General features: G+C 39.0%; 1 protein-coding gene across 3 annotated transcripts in view; it reads right to left on the minus strand.

Annotated features, from left to right (window-relative positions):
• CDKL5 (cyclin dependent kinase like 5) overlaps positions 1–20,970 on the minus strand; it is a 71,459-nt gene that overhangs the window by 18,395 nt on the left and 32,094 nt on the right. For all 3 annotated transcript variants that reach the window (XM_079972556.1, XM_079972557.1, XM_079972555.1), the window contains exons 5-13: positions 20,474–20,610; positions 18,394–18,514; positions 17,886–17,945; positions 14,818–14,908; positions 9,773–9,962; positions 6,082–6,162; positions 4,839–4,990; positions 3,360–4,386; positions 748–853 (exon numbers count right to left, since the gene is read on the minus strand). In XM_079972556.1, the coding sequence (XP_079828682.1) occupies positions 748–853; positions 3,360–4,386; positions 4,839–4,990; positions 6,082–6,162; positions 9,773–9,962; positions 14,818–14,908; positions 17,886–17,945; positions 18,394–18,514; positions 20,474–20,610 (1,965 nt within the window). The remainder of the gene's footprint in view (positions 1–747; positions 854–3,359; positions 4,387–4,838; positions 4,991–6,081; positions 6,163–9,772; positions 9,963–14,817; positions 14,909–17,885; positions 17,946–18,393; positions 18,515–20,473; positions 20,611–20,970) is intronic.

The following is a 20,970-nucleotide window of genomic DNA, read 5'->3' on the forward strand; positions in this document are numbered from 1 at the left end:
TTCCCTCTAAAGACAATGGGATTTCATCATTCAAAAATGTGGATGAATCACACCAATTATTTTTTGTAGCTGCAGTCATGTCTGAAAAGAAGTTCATCTGTCCAGAGCCTAGACTAAGGCCCAATTCATAGGAGCTGTTGTAATCAAAAATACTCTTCCCTCCTTCACACATGAAAGCAGAAGTTAGCCGTTTCCATTTCTAATTTGCTGCAAGCCACAGTTTGCAATTTTATCTAAATGTGAAAAACTGCGTGTAACAGCAAACCAAGATATGTTGGTATTTCTGAATGTCACCAGTAAGTTAATACAAAAAACCTCTGTTGTATTATTTCTAAGCTACACTCTCAAAGGGGTGCAACACAAAAAGCTATAACCAAGGTTGCAGTCCTATGCACATGTTATGAGTATGCAACCTGAACACAATAGTACTTACTTCTGAGTAAACACACTTAGGTTCGGTCTGTAAGACTACTTAACTGAACACAAGTCTAAAGGTGGAGCCAAACCTTGCATATCTACCCACAAATAGAAGCAAAAGTTGTAGAAGAAGGGAAGGAACCTCTACTAAAACAAAAGGACTTTCATCTTTAAGTATTGCCTAGCTTTAAAAGGACAGAAGGCTTCTCCCACCTGTCCTGAGTTTGTCTGCCTGGGGAAAGAGTGAAATCAGTTCTCAAGTTAAGTAGGTAGTATCTTTTATCTGAACAATAGAAGAAATATTGATTAAATTCCATGAGATAAAAATACCTCTGTAAAAGCTACCAACTCTCCTAGGTACAGGATCATTATATAGAAGTCTATTTTCTTTTGTGGATGCTCCATCATCTGTGTGCTGATCATGATATGCTCCACCCTAAATAAAAGAACAATCAATTTGTTAAGCCAAAGAGCTCTGTTCTCCATTGGTATGTAACAGGACAAGAAGAAATCTGCCCATAACCTCATTCTACATTATGAGTATTTGTTAAAATGAAACTTGCCTCCACACAATAAACGAAAGGATTATGTTAAATGATATTTGTTCCAAAGCCGCATGTTAAGAACTGTAAAGTGACTAAATTTTATTTTTTCATGAATTAAAAAGGGCACAGCACCCACCCTAGAGCTCTTGCAACTGAAATCAAATCTGGACAGTCCGGTGACCAACAATGAAAGAAAAACACAATTACTTATTACTAAATCCACCCCATCCTGGAGGCTCAGTAACAGAGGAATACCGTATCTAAAATATGCCCCCATATTGTCTTAAAAACAGCCTGAACTAGAACAAATATTAACACCTCCACAAATAAGTGGGAGAAAAGGCTGGATAAAAGTTGAAAAATAGATGACAATGACAACTGCCATACAGTTTGCTACAGTGACCATCATATATTCTCTACAGGCAACAACCGTTCTGTACAGGGGCTCTGTTCCTGGTCCCTGGGCACATCAGCAGAGCATGTGTAAGCCCATTCCGCCCACTTTTCCAGCCATTTTGGGGGTCAATGTGATGCCCGCGTGCACAGTTAATTAGACGTGCCTAAAACAGTCGTTGCCTGTATTCACAACAATGCCTGTTTATAGTTCTAGTATTATTTATGGGAACACCTGAATACTGAAGCCAATTCACATTTACTGGCTGTGTTTACGAGTTAAAAGTGCAATTGCATAGAACTGTACATATTTTGAAAAACTACTTAAAATTCCAGGAGTCTGATACTGTTTGCACTCCTAACCCACAGTTTCTACCCACTGAAGTAAATGTGTTTCTTAAACATACAAAGACTGGTCTAATTAACCAAGTTGAAGGATCTTAAGTCAATACAGCACCCCTCTGAATGGTTTGTAGTTGCAACCTGTGCCGTTTTGCCTAGAAATGTGTCCTGAAAACCGCAGCACATAAAAACTGACACAATTAGTGTGCCCTATGTAATTCAGACACCTTCGAAGTCCCCCCCCCACTCAAAAACTATCACAAGGTACATGGCTAAAGCAAATGGTATTACCCAGGCATAGGCAAACTTGGCCCTCCAGATGTTTTTGGGACTACAACTCCCATCATCCCTGACCACTGGTCCTGTTAGGTAGGGATGATGGGAGTTGTAGTCCCAAAACATCTGGAGGGCCGAGTTTGGCTATGCCTGCTTACTGCATAAAATTACAGATTTAAGATTTTATTTTTGGAGTGTTTCCTCTAGCTAGACCAATTTTTCCAAAACATTAGAAAACCCCCCACTGCTCCCATCATCTAGACTCCTTCGCTTCACCTTACTTCCTGTTTTCTCCTCTTCGTGCTACCTCTCCAGCATATTGCAACTCCCAGACCAATGACTATGTAAGAGCATCCCTGCTAGATAATACCAAGGTATCAGCTAGTGATCCTGTTTCCAAGTGCTCTTCCCTGCTGTTTGTCTCTCATTTTTAAAAACCTGTGGAAGTTCTATCCTTTCTTTAAGTACAAGTGCCAATGGCAGGAGTGAGGAACGGAACCTGGCCAGTAAGTAGAATCCTCAGCTCCCCTACCCCATTGGCCACTTTGACCTGTCAGTCGCCTGATGTCACCATGACATCAAGTGACTAAACTTCAATGGAAAGAATCAAGAGCACACCCAATTATTTAATTTTTTCCTTTGCAGGCACAGCTTGGAAGATCTTTTGCATCCCTGGCTTGAATTCAAGTGGAGCTCTTCCCAGTCAGTTTGTATACAGCAAAAAAATTAAAGGCTGCTGAAATGCAAGCCTTGCTTGCAGATGTACAATGAGTGCACTAACTTTCCCGACTGTTCCTTTGGAGTTGTGACCACACCTGAAAAACAGCCTTGTAGGCCAAATTAGGACCCTTGTTGGGCCATAGTTTCCCCATGCCTGACATATGGCAAAGTTTTCACGGGCTGTTTTAACCTATGCTAGGTGTAGCCTAGTTGTTTGCTTTTCGAAGGAAAGGTGAAGAAATACCCATAATTTCTTTAAATTTCTCCTATCTAAAATCTGCCTGTACTTATCCCAAGGTCAACTACTGTTCAAAACTATTCTTAAAAAAATGTATTCAAAAATCTGGGTAACACAAAGTAATAGCCTTATGACACATGCAACATTCAGGATTGTGAAGGCTACAGAGAACAATGCACATCACCTTGAGCTCCTTGGAAGAAGGCTGGGGTATAAATGTAATAAATAATTTCAAGCATTTATGTTCACACAACAGGTTTCACCTATTTTTATAATAAAGTAAAAGTTCTAAATGGATATCAAAGTGGGCGCTCCCAGGGTGGGGTAGAAGTAATTCCTACATTTAACAATTTAGTTATATGCTCACTCATGACAGACATACAAAATGGGGAAGAGGAGTCTCTCCAACAGTCAAAATTCAAACTAACCCTACTGGTATCTTCTGTACAGTCTTCACGGGAGGAGCCAACAGATCTTGTGAGTGACTTATGCTGCACCTGTGGAGATAATAGTTGCAGGCTGTTTGCTCTGGCTGCCATCCCTTGCCCTACGCTTAAGCCACCCTCTGAGCCCTTGGTCCTCACTCTGTCCCGGCTCACATACATAGAATGTCTATGAGGGCGCTGCTGTGAAGAAAAGGGACTTGTATAACCTAAACCGTAAGAAAAAGATTCATGGGGAGCAGATAAAGAGTGTGAATGGCTTCCATCCATGTGATCTGGCAATTTCAGCTCCTCCATAGTTTTGGAATGTCTTGTAGATGGTCTTCGCGATTCAAGCGTACCGTCACTTCTGTTATTTCTTGCAGAAGGACTCAGCAAAGTCCTGTTGTCAGCATGGCGTGGAGGTGTTGGTGTGGTAGGAGAGTTCAAGTCCAAGCAGCTGGATGGAAAATACCGACTGTTGTTTGGTTCTGCAACTTGAACCCTGGCCTCAGAAAGATTACCCACAGATTTGGAATCTGTCAGAGCCCCATGACTTTTTGACTTTGTTCGATATGAGGGACTCTTTGAAGACTGAGGAATAGTATCAATGTAACTGTGACGGCTATGCCTTTCGCCTGGTTGCAGCGTGCCAGTTTTGCTCTGAGAACTCTCCATAAATGAGTGACGGTTGTGCTGAGATCTGGAATTTGACTTCAAGTATTTTGTACCTGGACCATCAGATGCTTTGGGATCCGAATTAAAATCAAACTCAGTTTTTGTTTTTGCTTCTTTTGGACTGAGGAGGTGTGGGATGTTGTTATTAGCTAGATCCTTGCTTCCAGATCCAGGAGCGTTAGTTGGCTTTTTTGAAAGCATTGGGCTATGTGAAGCAACAGGCATATTTCCATTTAGAAAGCTTTCATTTGATGGAAGAACTTCTTCTCTCTGCAATCCAACTCCTATATTCTGTATATCTTTGCTGTTTGATCTGTGATGAGACTGTACAGCAGTACTTTTGCTAGCTTGAGTTCTATATTATAAAACACAGAGAAAACAAATGTTAATTTCTACCTTTAAACACCAGTTGCTTCAGTAAACTTGGTGTTTAAGATTTGCTTACATACAGGATGGACTGGAGACTGTTGGCACTGAGATGGCTAACTTGTTTGTTCCAAGTGCCTAGTAAGTTAGAACAATTAAAGGAGAACCCACAAGATCAAGTTTTTAAAAGTAAAAGATGCACAGAATCAAAATGAACAAAGAAGCAATGAAGAGTACTTTGTTCACTCCTGATATGACTCAGGTGTAGGAGGCTCAAAAACACAAATGGCACAGCAACTGTCATCAACACAGAAGGTACTCTTCACATGAGTCACTGTGCCCAGTTAATAGGCAACAGTTTCCATTAAGTCCAGTGGACATGTGAATTGCTAGGGCATCAATATCCCAATATCCCGGTGGCAAGAGATGGTTTGCACTTACCTGTTGGATAAGGTGTTACTATCTCCATGGTAAGGTTTTCTTTTAGTTGACCGTGAAGGTGAACGATCCAAGAGCCTCTGAGTTTGAAACGCTGGGTGGTTCAGACACTGCTCTGTTAAGTATCTGTCAGCTGGATCCAGTTTCAGTAAGTTCTTTTGAACAGAAATTTGGGTTTAAGTAATAAAATTGAATTGTATACCATTTGGAAGCAAAAAGTATTCGGCCAATTACAGTGGTGCCTCGCAAGACGAAAAGAATCCGTTCCACGAGTCTCTTCGTCTAGCGGTTTTTTTGTCTTGCGAAGCAAGCCCATTAGCGGCTTAGCGGATTAGCGCTATTAGCGGCTTAGCGGATAAGCGGCTTAGAAAAAGGGGGGGGGGGAGGGGGAAAAAGTCGGAAAAACTCGCAAGACATTTTCATCTTGCGAAGCAAGCCCATAGGAAAATTCGTCTTGTGAAGCACCTCCAAAACGGAAAACCCTTTCGTCTAGCGGGTTTTTTGTCTTGCGAGGCATTCGTCTTGCGGGGCACCACTGTAATATTTAAACACTGCAATTTCTAAGAAATATTTTGTGCAACTGAAAACTATTTTAAACTATTTGCCTATTTTTCCTCTATCTTAAAACACTGACTCTAAGTACTATACGTATTGTGAAAAACTCACGCTACAAACTCACACTACAAACTGATGTAGATGTATTCAGCATGAATAACCCTGGGGCTCAGTAGCCACTGGAACCTATAACATTTGGGCCTGATAACAAGCAGTTGGGTTGCTGCAGAAGGTAGGAAATAGATTTTATTTTCTATTTGGCTCCTAAAAAACTTAAGTTTCACAAAACCATTTTGTTCCTCTGGTTATTCATTTATTTTAATAAGCTGGAGAAGGCACTTACTGAAATAAACACCATTATCTCTATTGCTAACGTGTTAACACATTATTTATATTAATGTGGACTAAATTCAGTTTTTTGTATCCCCTGAAAAGAGGTCTACATTGTGGTAAATAGTAGAATTACACTGCTTTCACAGACAAAAATAATGAATGAAAAATACAATTTTCTATTTTTTAAAAACAGAGTAATACTCAGCAAAAGGCATAATTCCCCTGAAGTATCCCTGGTACCGTTTCAAATATTTGAAGCTGATTTGAAAAAGAAATCAGCATCACACAGATTTACTACTAACATCAGAACAGCTGTGGAATATAGAAACAATAATACATAGAATAACAATATTCCTACCTTCATAAGGTCAAGTAAAACACCACTTAAGATTCCTAAATATCTCCTTTCCAAAGACTGTGGATGGTTAACTGCAGGAAACTGTATAAAAATAATTTCCATACATTAGGAAGGCACATTTATAAAGGTCATCAAAACACTGTTTGTGGTATATGCTGCCTAAAATACCTGGGACAACACACAATAGCATAGATAGCTTAAATACAGATTGGCCTCTTGAAATAATCACACACATTAGGAAAAACACAAAGATAATCACCTTGTTTAGAAGGTAAAGGTACCCCTGCCCGTACGGGCCAGTCGTGTCTGACTCTAGGGTTGTGTGCTCATCTCACTTAAGAGGCCGGGAGCCAGCACTGTCCGAAGACACTTCCGGGTCACATGGCCAGTGTGACGAAGCTGCTCTGGCGAACCGGCACCTGAGCAGCACACGGAAACGCCGTTTACCTTCCCGCTATAAAGCGGTACCTATTTATCTACTTGCACTTAGGGGTGCTTTCGAACTGCTAGGTGGGCAGGAGCTGGGACCGAAAGACGGGAGCTCACCCCGCCACGGGGATTCGAACTGCCAACCATACGATCAGCAAGTCCTAGGCACTGAGGTTTTACCCACAGCGCCACCCGCATCCCAATCACCTTATTAAGGTCATACTAAATGCACTCTCTGTTTTGAAAAAGATTAATAGCATTTGTGCAGTCAGGGAGGAATAGAAAAGGGAGGAAGTCAGACCAGGACTATTGTGGTGGAAGGGAAGGAAAAGATGGGTTAATGCCCCTATTTTTTACAATTAAAATGAAATTAGAATTAGTTTCAAAGTATCCTTTATCTACAGATGTGTTTAATTAAATGTGAATAACTGAAATACAGATGTGAAAAGGAAACCTCTACATGTTTGATGTATTACAGTATTTTAATATTTTTTTGGAAGCCGCCCAGAGTGGCTGGGGAAGCCCAGCCAGATGGGCGGGGTATAAATAATAAATTATTATTATATTATTATTACATATATGTCAAGGGCCGGATGATGTTTTTCAGTTCAAGCATAGCATAGTTGAATAGTCATGTCCACTTGCTGTTAGAACTAAGCGCGAAAGAGCTTGCTATACTTCCTTGCCAGCATTAGGTTGCAGCAATTTGACAGCACTTCAGATGGTGCAGGAAGGCTAATGACATCATCACGTCACACAGTGAACTGAAAAGGGGTTCTGTGTAACACTCTTGTGCTGCAGAGGCACTGTGGCAGTTCTAGGGCAGTGGAATTTAGCACCAGATCATCTGGCCACGCCAGTGTAGTGTAGTGTAGTGTAGTGTAGCTCTTTAAAAATCACACAGTAGCTACGTAGTCAACCACAAAATGCTATAAAATGCAGTTTGGACATAGGTAAAATATTCCACTAAAGGTTGTAAAGTTTCAGGGCACTATTTACAGTTTTATTTTTTGTCAAGAACTGAACAAAAACAATATGTCAATGGTAAGCTTCCACATGTACATTGCTTTCTATATAATATTTTTGTAAGAAAAAAGTCATCATGCTGCAAGTTTGTGTGGCCACCACTAGGCGGCCAAGAGAATTGCAGCATGACAACAGTGGGAAGTGCAAGTGAGCAAGCCAGCAGAGTAGGCAAATAAGTGGGCCAACTGGAAGTTCAGGCAGGCGTTGTTATTGCTGTCATTGCTACCTGTGTGCCCGCTCACTAAAAGGCATGCACAAGACGGCAAAGGAAGTCCGGGGTCTGAGTGAACAGGTGGTCCAGCTGAGCAAGTGATTCAGAGTAGGTAGTCCAGAAGTGAGCAGGCAGCCCAAGAAGGCCTTCATTTGCTTCTTGTTGTTGTCACGACTGCCGCTGCCAAGGAGAGTCTTTCTCCCCTTCGACCATCGCTACCAGAAGGAAGTATGCAATATTAAATATATGCTTCCTTCTGTTGGTGGTGACATGAGGTGAAACACCTTATCCTGTTTGTTTGTTTGCCTCTCCTCTGTAAGAAGTGGCAGAAGTGGGATCTTGGGACTGGAGTGAGCTGTAAGGGGATTCAGAGGGGGGAGCTCTTAGGGGATAGACGCTGGCAGCAAGATGGCGGTGTAGAAGGTAAGCAGGGTGAGGGAGTAGGTGGGGCAGCGGATAGGTGGGAGTAGAAATTTAAAGGGGATGTGGGGCGTTGGGTGGGGTGCTGAAGGAGCAGTGAGGGGATGGGGGTTTAGGTGAGGGGTGGGGAGGAGGGCAGGGGTAGGGAGCAATGAAAGCGGGGGGGGCAGCTCCTAGCAGATATTATATTTGGTTCTGTCTAGAATTTGATCCACCAGAGTTTACAAACTGCTAATTTTCTTGCTCTGGAAGATGTCTTGCATATACAATATCCTTTGGCAAACTTCTGGATCCAAAAGTAGGTCATATAAATGGTTTGAGAGCTTAATAGTGAGAGTTCTTCCCAAGTATAGCTTTAATTACATAACTTTTCAGCACTAGCATACAACATTCCAGACTGCTTGTCTCCCTTGATTAATAATGTTAAAAACTGAAGGAGAGCTGTTGTAAGAAGACATACTGGAAAGGGAGTCATCATATATCTCAAATAGCAGGGTTTCACAAAACTTCAAAGGGTGAAGAGCTTGATCTCTTACTGCACTCTTCATTTAAATTACAGGAACTACTGCAACTTAGTATCTACTTAATTGCAATTAATTTTACAAGTTGCCTAACTAAGAGGGTGATGTTCAACATTAGTCATACTCAGAGCAGACCCAAGTTGCTATGCTACTGCAAATTATTTTAACGTTTTAAATATGCAGTGAAGTCTTAGAATATCTTAAAAGATTTCCCCAACAGATGGGCTCTTCTGGTTGTCCAGATAAAATCTTTCTGAGGATGGAACTTTTTATTATATGGAAGATGGTAAAACAAGCTGCATCAAATATAAATTAATAATAATAACAATTTATTTTTTATACTCCGCACATCTGGCTGGGTTTCTACTCTGGGCGGCTCCCAACAGAGTGCAATAAAATTAAAAACTTCCCTAAACATCATAAATATAATGGGCTTTTTGTAAAGGAGTGATTGCCCCCAGCCAAAGATAAAACACTGCTTATGCTGCCATCTCTTGTTATTAATCTCCAGAAAGAACCCTTGGTAAGTTGACTTTTGCCAATGGCACCTGTCCTGTCCTGCTCAAAAGTTATGTTCTTTCTAATCTGGTAACAGAGGCTAACAGGTTAAAATTTGTTTTGACTTGCTGTGTTGACACTTCTGAAAACTCTTACACAGTGTAGAACAAGCAATATTTATCCATTTTTAAAAAAAATATTGAAATAAATATCATTTATTTATGTTAAATTAATTATTTTAAACGTGAAACATACGTATTTTATCTGTGAAATATACATATTTAATTCACTATATAGTATGGACTATCTATCCTTCCAATCTGTAAATTTCAAATTTGCTGTGAACAGAATACTAGGAAATCTCTCTTCCCCCAGCACCGACTAGACCTTGTGCATAGGGACCCATGTTAATGAATCATAATTACACACTTGTGTTAGTAGTGAAAAACAGAAGTGGAAAAACATTTATAAACATCTACCTCATTACAAAAATATTTATTGAACAGGACAATTATTTTGGTACACACTATTGTCCAAACAATTCACCAGCTGGAAACATGGATGAAAAACTTAATTTAAACATTACCCGCAGCCCATGGAAACGGGGATTGCTATAGAAAAGCTTCATTTGCTCTGCAGGGAGTGGTCCTAGCACCTTCTGAATTGTAAAAAGTTGGTCAATTTCACTTTCGCCAGGAAACAAGGGCTGTCCATCACTAAGTTCCCCAAGAATACAGCCTACTGACCACATATCTACAGACTTGCCATATGGGGCTCTGAAAAGAAAACACATGGATGTTATTGCTACTTTGCACACTAATACAAATATTAAATTTAACAAATCAATGTTTTAGGGTTTCCCCCTGTATTGTATCTAGGAAGAAATTCAGTATCAGGGGTCTCTCATCCTTTAGAGAAAAAAGCTCTCTGCTCACTCCCCCACCTTTCATTGGCTTTTCCTTAGAGCACCAATAGTTAAGGTAATATACAGAGGAAAATATAGTAATTGTACATGCTTCCATCGAAAAACTGGTTTTGAATTTGGCAAAACCTGCCAGCCTTTTTCTAGGAATTCACTCAAAAAAATACCCCCCCCCCAAATCAGAATTACTAATGCTCTTGTTGATCTGACAGCTGAACTGAACAAAATGTCTTTGGTACACTGAACATGTAGGTCAGGGTGTTAGTCACATCTATTCCATTAATTAAGCTAAAAGAACCCAAAATGATATTTTAAACATCAATAAACTCTTCAAAAATGTATTAAAAATTAATTTTAAAAAAATAAAATCTAACATTTCGTTTTAAGAACCCTAGTTGATTAGACCAAAGACCCATCTCGCCCAGCATTCTGTTTCCACAGTGGCCAATCAGATCTCTTTAAGCCTGCTAGCAGGACCAGAGTGCAACAGCACTCTCCCAACTTATGATTCCCAGCCATGAGTACAGTGGTACCTCTGGATGCAAACGCCGCTACCGCGCATGACGTCATTTTGAGCATCTGTGCATGCATGAGTGGTGAAACCTGGAAGTAACGCGTTCCATTACTTCCGGGTCGCCGCGGAGCGCAACCCGAAAACGCTCAACCTGAAGCGTATTCATCCTGAGTATGACTGTATTCAGAGGCAACAGGGCCAGGCAGGCAAAGGCATTTTGGCACCTGAGGCTAACCACAAAATAGCCCACACACAACCCCTGCCAAAGAAGAAGGGGTGAGTGAAGATCTGCGTCAGGAACACATCAGTAACAAGGGGAAAATAAATATCTTCATTGGGAACAAGGCTGGGAGGAGACCAGCAGCGCCGCCTATTCACCAAAAGGCCTCTGTAGATGTGGCTTGGGCTGCTGCTGCTAAGGAGGCAGCAGATCTGGCCTCCAAGAAGGATGCCACAGCTGTTGTTACTACCGCAGAAGCAGTATCTTCATTGACAATGACTCTAAGGTCCATTTTTCTAGCCAATCTCTGTCAATTCAGATTTTATTAGCATATATGTGAGATCTGGTGTTTTTTGTTTCAATCCACAAACTCACACCAGATTGCATTTTTCATCTTATCTCCCATTCATTTATTTCCAATCTCCCAGTTTGGAGATATTCTTTTGGCGCTTCTCATTATCTTTTCATTTTAACTACCTCGAGCTATTTGGTATCGTCACCAAACCTCACAACCTCACAACGCACTCCTAACTCCTAATGAACAAGTTAAAAAGCACAGGTTCCAGAACTGATCCTTGCGGGACTCTACTTTCTACATTCATACACTGGGAGAACTGTCCATTTATTCCTACTCTATGCTTCCAGTTTCTTAACCATAAGCAGCAACCTTAGCAGAAAGGTACTGCATCAAGCCTTACATATCCGGAAAGTAAGATAATGTTTTTAGGATAAAGTAAGATGGTGTTTTTAGGAGAATCAAGGTGGCTGAGGAAAGCTGTTCTGGTCTCTCCTTCCATTTTCTATGGGTAATAACTGTGCTTTTTTCTAAAAAAATAATAATGTTTAGGGGTACTCTCATTTTGTTGCAAGAAAATCACCATTTTATAGTTCAAATTGGGAAAAATAAATACAGTAAATGAAAAAAATACAAAGATTCACAAAACGTTTAGGGGTATGCATACCCCTGTGTAACCCCCCCCCAAAAAGCACTGGGTAATAAAAACATAATAACATCCTTACTGAATCAGACCACTCGTCCATCTAGTTCAGCATTCTGTTTTCACAGTGGCCAACTAGATGCACAAGGGAAGCTTGTAAGCAAGACCAAAGCATAATGTACTCTCATGGGTACATTCCACACAATAAAAACCTGAATGCCCAGAATGTCTTCCTAGCAAATATTGTTTAAATGATACAAAAGAGACTCATGTTTAAACTGAATATGCATGTGCATATGTTCAATTTACTGCTGCCAGAATTGCAAACAGTATGTAGATCTCATAAATGAGAAACAGCCAAGAGACAAAATACTTGAGTTTTATCTGAGCAAACTATGTGATTACCTGGCAGGAGCTTACATTAATAGGGTTGCTATATTTCAAAAGGTGAAAATCCGGTATACTGTATAACAATCCAAGGCCAGTGTTTCCTCTGTGCTTGGAATGATTCTGTTTTAAGGCATGGCTGTCTGTAACTACTACTGCTACCTGTAACTATTTTACTTTCACATTATGTGTTTGAAATGTCAACAGTGTTCTTCCACTGCCCATGTTTATCTGACCTTAGTCGTCCCTCTGTCCTTCTAACCAACTACAAGTAACTGCTGCTTTCTACTTCAATGGGAAAAAACATTTAAAAATAACCACTCTCTTTCCCCTTGCAAAAAATAAACCCCAAATTTACATCAACAGCAACAGTTGATGGGTATACCTCTTTCCCCTTATACTGCAGTACACTAGTCCCCTGCTGCTGAAAGCTTATTTTCAGTTGCTTTCTTCACATCTACCACACATAAATATTGGCGTATAAAGGCCAAATCACGACTAGTCTTGGTTTGCTTTGTTCTCCCCACTAGAGTCTGCAAAGTGCATCAGAACATGCGCCGAAGCCAAGAAGTTACTCCTGCTGATAGAAATGTTAAAATTGAAGCTACAGCAAGCAACTCCCGAGAACACTCCTCTAAGGATAATATCTGAACAGACGTTCTGTTCAAACAGCAGTGGAATAAGCTATCTCTTATTATTAAGTTTGTATTACTACCCAGTAACAAAGGTTTTCAATAATACTGTGAACTCACAAAACAAATACAACAACTAAAATGCAACCATGAAAGCTATTTGAAAATAATTAAAATACAAATTATCTTAAGAATGAACAGGACTGTAAGAGAGAGGAAGCTCTTCATAGTCATGCTAGTAAAAGCTTTACAATTCTTGTAAGTCAAGGGAAATTATAGGTTATTACCATGGGAAAAAGTCATAAAATATTTGGTAGTATAATTAGCTATTTGTCAGGTTTCCCTGCTCTCTTTCAGGCTTATTAAAATGGCACTGTAGCATATAAGGAATTCAAAACTCTAATGTTTTCAATACTCAGAAAAAATATATAAAACAGCTAAAGTGCAAAAAATGACCCATATTAATTATAATCATAACCACAAAGAGAGAAAGATGTGTGGGCTATACCTGGAGCATCTAAAATTATTTCTTTATCCATATTAAAGTAATGCCACACTTTGGAAGCACATAACTCAAGAAATAGTGAAATTTGAAGTATCTTAATATACACTGCAGCATATGTATATATGTGTCATTTAAATTGTATTCAAATGAATTTAAAATTTATTCAAGAGCTGCATTACCCTACCCAGAAATTTTAATTTTAGGGGGGAGAGAATGGGATTTTCTGGGCCCCACTCATCCACTTCACAATAATTATTGCCCAGACCACTTTTTCTTGAGTTGAACAGCCCTTAAGCAGAAACACAGGCTGATGTTAAATGCACCTTTCCATTTAACAGGTCTTTTTATGTGCAAATAAAAATGGGAACACTGGGATTGCAGGTATCAAAGGACAATTTCCTCCTCTGCTGTGGCCCTGAGGAAAATCCCCATTTGAAAGCTTAGAGGGGGAAACCCACATTGGCACCAACGCGGAATTTCTTCCCTGATGGAAATGGCAACTTCTGAGAAGAGATTTTCTCTTCTCTGTGCAGCAAGGCAGAAAGGGGTTAAATTTACCTTCCACAGCAGCAGCTAGCTGAATTGAGTTGAGGTCATTTTAATTTCTTTTAGTATTTTAATTTTTGTATGTTTTAAAGTATGGCTGTGATTTTTTTCTTGATTTTAGTGTTTTATCTTTTTGTAAACCATTTTGAGGTTTGTTTGTTTTTTTACAATCAAAGCAGTGTATAAATTTTATGAAATAAATAAAGAAAATGCAGAGAAACATTTAAAGTCAGATCTAGGATGGACCAAGACTTAAAGAAATGACAAGAGGTAAGAGACAATAGAATATGGGGAGGGGCAGAACAATCCCCAGGGTTGAGCTACAATACTGCATATGGTGAATGACAGTCTCATAGTGACTCTCACAGCGCTGACCAGAATGGAAGAGGATAAGGCATGCAGGAAGTTCAGATGCTGGTAATTGGTACATAATGTGGTAAAATGTAAGGAAATAAGACACACAAACTGACCAGATGCTTGGAGAATGTGTATATAAAAGAAAAACCAAGAAAGTGAGAGAAAAACTGACCCAGTTTTCGAATCTATAAATCAGAGGTACCAGAAGCTCGACTACCAGGAGGCCACATGAATATCTGCTGGGCAGGGCTCTTCACACACACATTCCTGGGCTCTATGGAATGCTCAAATGAATGGGCTCCAAACGGATGCCAAAATATACAGTCTAGTTGCTGCAGAAGTTGACCATCTGTGGCCCAAAACATGTAAGGCTAACAGATTTCATTAGAATCCAATCCTATAAAAACATTTTTGCTTTTTTTTTTTAGAACGATGAAATGACTAAATTAGGCTTCAATTTAGTGCTGATTATGAAACTAGCCAATGGAAATAAGCAACGAAAATAATAATTAAATATGCTCCTTATTGAAGGTTAAAACTTTAGCAACCAAATGCTAATTAGTGGATAAGATTTGCAAAATGGTACACTACCTACAGATAGATTACTTACCCAAGCAAGAGTTCAGGTGAACGATACCACCTGGTGGCCACATATTCTGTGTAGTTAGCATTGCTCCCTTCTGATAAATTCCGTGCAAAGCCTGTATCAAGGTAATTAGAAAATGACTTGAATGTGAATATACATTTATTTTAACATTTTATTTTTTTAAATAATTTTTTATTAAATTTTCCACCGTAATAACACAAACCACAAAGCAAAATGAAACACAAAAACAGAAAAGGAAAATTTTAGCATTTTAAGTTAAATGCTCTTTTTAAAGAAATTTATGAGCTATTTGCATGTCAGTTTTACTGCATTCCACACAAAAGCCACCTTGCCACTAGTTATTCAACATTAGCAGTCTTCAAAATTTTGTGCAAAAGGATCTTCTTTTTCCAGTTAAGTCAAGTCCTGTAGGTTATTCCACGAAGAGTAATGTAACATTAAGTGGCACAAAAACAGATCCACAGAGAAGGCATTTGTATGCTAACCCAGAAGCAGCATAAACAGAAATATAATTAGGAGTTCACGCCCCGCCTCCTTTCCAGGCCTTCTGTGGAAGGGGAGAGGCAACAAACTGGGATTCAAGTATGCATCTCTTGCTTTCTGGAAGGTGTGGGGAAAGGAAGCTAAAGTCATTTGGCTTTCTTTCTTTCTTGTTGCTTCTATGAAATGTATGAAGTGGGTCATCCAGTTCAGTAGGAACACGAATGTTCGTTCTATCAGGATTCTACTGCTGGTAGCAAGTATATCACTACAGTGGTGCCTCGCAAGACGAAATTAATCCGTTCCGTGAGACTCTTCGTCTTGCGGTTTTTTCGTCTTGTGAAGCACGGCTATTAGCGGCTTAGCGGCTATGCGGCTATTAATGGCTTAGCGGCTTTAAGAAAAAGGAAACAAACTTGCAAGAACTCGCAAGACGTTTTGTCTTGTGAAGCAAGCCCATAGGGAAATTCGTCTTGCGAAGCACCTCAAAAAACGGAAAACTCTTTCGTCTAGCGAGTTTTTCGTCTTGTGAGGCATTCGTCTTGCGGGGCACTACTGTATTGCCTAGGAAGGGAGCTGCTTCTCTTAAAAGCCGAACCTTCAGAATAGTGAGTTTTAGCCCTAATATGCTTCTGCTGTAGAAAATGGGCATTCTTACCATGAATTCTTGTTTATGGATGGGGCTAGAGGCCACTTCTCTGATAGGGATTTCCAACTGAACTATTTGATACTGATCCATTTGCAAACACATTTGATATTTCAGTAGTCTAAGTGAAACCCTGCATACTTCTACATAACTGCCCAAATGAGTAAGCCTAATCTTGTGGGTGGGAAACAGTCTCAAAACAGAGCAGATGTACTAGAGCATGAAACACCATAGTATAATAGCCAAGTGCATCTGTCACAATTAGTCTATGCTTAGTACTGTTCTCTCACCATTTTTACTAGCAAGAAATCGCACCTGCACAATACATGTCTAAGCAGCTACTGCACATTGTATAAGTACAAAGCACAGCACATTTAAGGCAAAGCAGACAAACACTTCTAAAAACACTTATGTGTTAGCTTTGGACTCTTTCTTAAATAATAGTAAGAAACTAAGTGGAAAAAGAAAATCTTTCCTACAGGCAAAAAAAAAAAAAAATCTGTAAGGAATCTTTCAGAAAAGCCTATCTGTCATTTTTACTGTGAAACTGGTAAATTTCCAAAGAATTTAGGGGGGGTGTTCCTGAATCATAGAATGAAAACCGCTTCTACAAAAGAAGCTAAGAAACACAGACTTACAACAGTCCTATACAAGTCTACTCTGAAGTAAGTCTCACGGTTATCAACCGAGCTTATTCTCAGGTACAGGATTACAGCCATAATGTTCTAAAAGCTCAAAAACACTGATGTATTTTGCTTTCAAATTCAATGATACTGAGTCTGATGATGAATAGAATACTAACAAGTATTTGGCTAAGAATACCACAATTATTGGCTATTGTAGCTGTCCAGGATTACTTATATGACAGAGCTCTCAAAATAGCAACCAAAATGTTTAGTGTCTGAGGCAACTCCCCTGTGAGGAAGTTACAACATTTGGGGTTTTTTACTTTAGGAAAAGGCAATTAAGGAGAGCATGGTAGAGGTATATAAGATCATGCGTGGTGGGTAAAGAAGAGTTTCTCTTTCTCTCTCTCATAATACAGTGGTACCTCTGGTTACGAACTTAATTCGTTCTGGAGGTCCGTTCTTAACCTGAAACCATTCTTAACCTGAGGCACCACTTTAGCTAATGGGGCCTCCCGCTGCAGCTGCACTGTTGGCGTGCGATTTCTGTTCTCATCCTTGGGCAAAGTTCTTAACCCGAGGTACTACTTCCAGGTTAGCGGAGTCTGTAATCCGAAGTGTTTGTAACCCGAGGTACCATTGTACTAAAAACACAGGAACATCTAATGGATGGTGGGATTTTCAGGACAGAGAAAGGGAAGTAATTCTCTATACAGTGGGTAGTTTAACTATGGAACTCACTTCCACAGGAGGTGGAGATGGCTCTAAAAGATAATTAGACCAATTCATGGAGACTAAAACTGCCAATGCTATTAGTCACAAAAGGTACCTACTACCTTCAAGATCATATACACTATGTCTCTGAATACTAGATAGAATGCCATAGCTGTATCTTCACACACTTAGGCATTTCAGGGCAGCTCAAGTAATTCTTCTGTATCAGCACAACAAAATTCGGCCACAGTCCTATATCTATTCAGAATTCCTTTAATTCAATGGTGTCGAGTCCCAGTCAGGTGGAGCTACAATTTCTGCCATTCACGTCCCAACTTTTACTGTGGGGTGAATGCATGTGTGCGTATGAGTGTATATGCATCATTCAAAGAACTGGACTATTACTTGCAAAAGAGAAGACATTTGTGTTTTTATTGTAGAAACTAATTATCCTACAAAACATGTTAAAAAGAAAAGTTTTTCAGATGAAGCAAAACAAAGAAAAACATAGTTCAAATTACAAATTAAAAGTCATAATATACAGAGCATAAAAACAAGACACCCTTTTAAAATAAGAATGTACTTCAAAAAATGAAAATCCTTACCAAAGTCACACAACTTCAAAATATCATTGTGGCTTATTAAGAGATTCTCTGGCTTGATATCTGAAATAATAAATGCGTAGGAAAAAATTAGCATCATAGCATTTCACTTGTTCTGCATTATTAATTGATTTATTAGTTATTTTTCACACTATTTATTTGAAATACAAAAAAAATAAATGTTAACAATTCTACTTTTGGGGTTGTATCAAATACTGCTGGCCGGCTCATGCAACAGACTTTGCAACAGACCTTCCTCCCCCGCCCTTCCCTGCAGTCCTTTATGCACTGGCAAAATCTGCTCTAGAGGGTTGGGAGACTCACTGTTACATATTTTGGGGCATACGGGGGGGGGGGGGATACAGTCCCAGAAAATAAGATGGCTCCTAAAAAAATACACCTCAGTGCCCAAGGACAGGGTAATGAAGTTCACAAGGTAAAGAGAGGCAAAAATATGCATTAGAGGAAAGCTAAGTTTGTTGACAAGTGTTCTTATTTCTCATATACTCACCTCTATGAACAATATCATTTTTATGACACCAATGAATTGCTTTTATTAGTTGATAAATATAGCTTTTTACTTTTTCAGGTGTAACTCCATTTGGCATTTCTTCTAGCAATTCAAGCATATTCTATGAGTAAAAGCATAATTATATTAGAGGCTAAAAAAAGTTAATCTAGATTACTACCATAATTGCAAAGTTTTAAAAAACTAATTATGCAACAACATCATGACTTGTTAATATTACAGATATGTTAATCTAACCTCATTTCAGAGAAAAGTCGACACACATTCAATTTTTACAATAATCCAGAATATGGCAGTTAGTTAAGACTTCTGGTTCTGATACAAGACAACAGAAATCGGTTCTGCTTTCACAAAACTTAACAAGAATACTTGCAATAGTGTTTAAGTGACTTGTAACTTAAAACAAAGACAAATAGTATAAAAGGACGAATTTACAGTATGGCAGAACAAAGTAGAAACTTCTCTAAAGCTGGGTCTGAAAAGACTGGTACTCTGTACCAGCTACAATTTTCAGAGACGGCCTTACATAAAGTGTATCACAATGCAACAGTCAGAATGTAATCAAGACACATACAGTGACCAGATCTACTTTTTCCATTGAAGTGTACTGCTGGCACACCAGCCCAAGCTGTGCAAAAGTAATTCTGATCACCAGCTGACCATCCAGGAACAAAATCAATGGTGAGGTTGAAGCAACGGCTGGAAGTCAGGCATAGGCAAACTCGGCCCTCCAGATGTTTTAGGACTACAACTCCCATCATCCCTGACCACAGGTCCTGTTAGCTAGGGATGATGTGAGTTGTAGTTCCAAAGCATCTGGAGGGCCGAGTTTGCCTATGCCTGGCTGTAAGTGCTTTTGCACAGCTTTCTATAGCGAGTACAGAGTTTTATTTTGTTCCATTGTTATGTCTGCTTAAACAGGTTTTTGAAAGCAATTGTGTAGATAATGGGTTTTTAGTTCCTCCTCTTGTTTATACTTGCTTCAAATTGCTGTGCATGGTTTTACCCTTGTTTTTAATTTGTAAACCGCTTGGGGTAACTTTATAAATCATATCCCACATCACAATTTGTTACCAGCTCTGGGATGTTGGTTAACGGTAAAAACCATATACATGTTAAAGTTGTGATCCCATGCATGCTTACTTTGAAGTAAGTACTATTACATTAATCATCCCTGGACTATTATTTGGTCCCCAGGATTAGACCCATGATCAGGAGCGAGCCTTGGACTACATGCTCCTTCTGAAAGGAATGAGCGCAGGATAAAGTCAAACAGAAAGTGGTTCCTCTCTATGATTAATAATTAGTTAGGATTTTGATGAAGGATTTAGGATATGGATTTATTAGGTATTCACCGTATAGTCAAATTATATTTTATATTACAAACTTGTGTTCTCCAGTCTTTACTCAGAGGTTTCTAGTTTTCCTTACTAAAAGGCTTACAAGATGCTGGAAGTGTCTGTCAATTAATATCTATTGTCTGTCATTGGTTACGTCAAATAGGTAAGATCAGTCTCCAACAGACAGTAAAAATACAGGGTGAGTCCTTTAAAAGAGGCCCCGTGGATACAGAGTACACATGGAGACTGTATTATTAGCTGTTCTTGCAAAACACATCTTATCTATAGGTGGTGAAACTACAGGTTAAGAAACAAACATTTCCTAGAAAAATAACTGAATGTAGAAGTAGCTACTAGTTAGGATTAGAAAAAGAAGTTTTGCCACTTCTGAATAGTGACTTAATTTAAGAACTACTTGGTCAGAAAGGAATATCTTCATTTATTGTTCAAGAATGCACTAATAATTTGGTTATTTCCTGCAAGCCCACATGTCCAACTTTAAATCCTCCTAGTCCCAACTGATTTTGCTATCTTCTGGCTAGAGATGGATCTACTTTTGTGGAATAATGTAATCAAGCAAGTAGGAGCTGTTCATAATATTATTTCTGCAAGAATAAAAACGATAACAATTTTTGATGGATAAAAATAACTTCTTTTTTTAGTTTCAGGTTTAGGAACACCCGAACTAAATTTAAATTCTTTTTTTTAAAAAAAAAACTTACTTTTTCTACATATTCAAACACCAAATACAGTTTTCCTCTTCTTCTGAAAGCTTCTTTCAGCTCGACTATGTTTTCCTGTTTCAAAGTACGGAGCATTTTAAGTTCTCGTAAAGTAGTTTCTTTGACCTCTTCATTTTCTAAAAGTTAAAAAGGAAAGTTGGTAAAACTAACTTTAAAAAACAAAACAAAAACCCTCCTTGTATGGAAAGAAATACATTAAAATTCTGACACCAAGGAAAGTCTACCACTATCAATCCACTATTCATATAACATTACAAATACTCCATAAATGTTAGTACGAAAGCATATTCTTAAAAACTATTATTATACTAGGGCTAAGGAAATGTATTATGATTTTTACATAGACAATGTTCGCATCTCGGAGGATAAACTAAAGAAAAACTAGAAAGATACAAGTGCCAAGTCTACTGCGGAGGTAGAGCTCTCCTTTTTCCATTCAAAAGGTATTAGAGACGTGGCAATACATAAACTTTCAG

This window comes from Podarcis cretensis, assembly GCF_951804945.1.
Source record: "Podarcis cretensis genome assembly, chromosome: 4".
In the NCBI taxonomy this organism is placed as follows: Eukaryota; Metazoa; Chordata; class Lepidosauria; order Squamata; family Lacertidae; genus Podarcis; species Podarcis cretensis.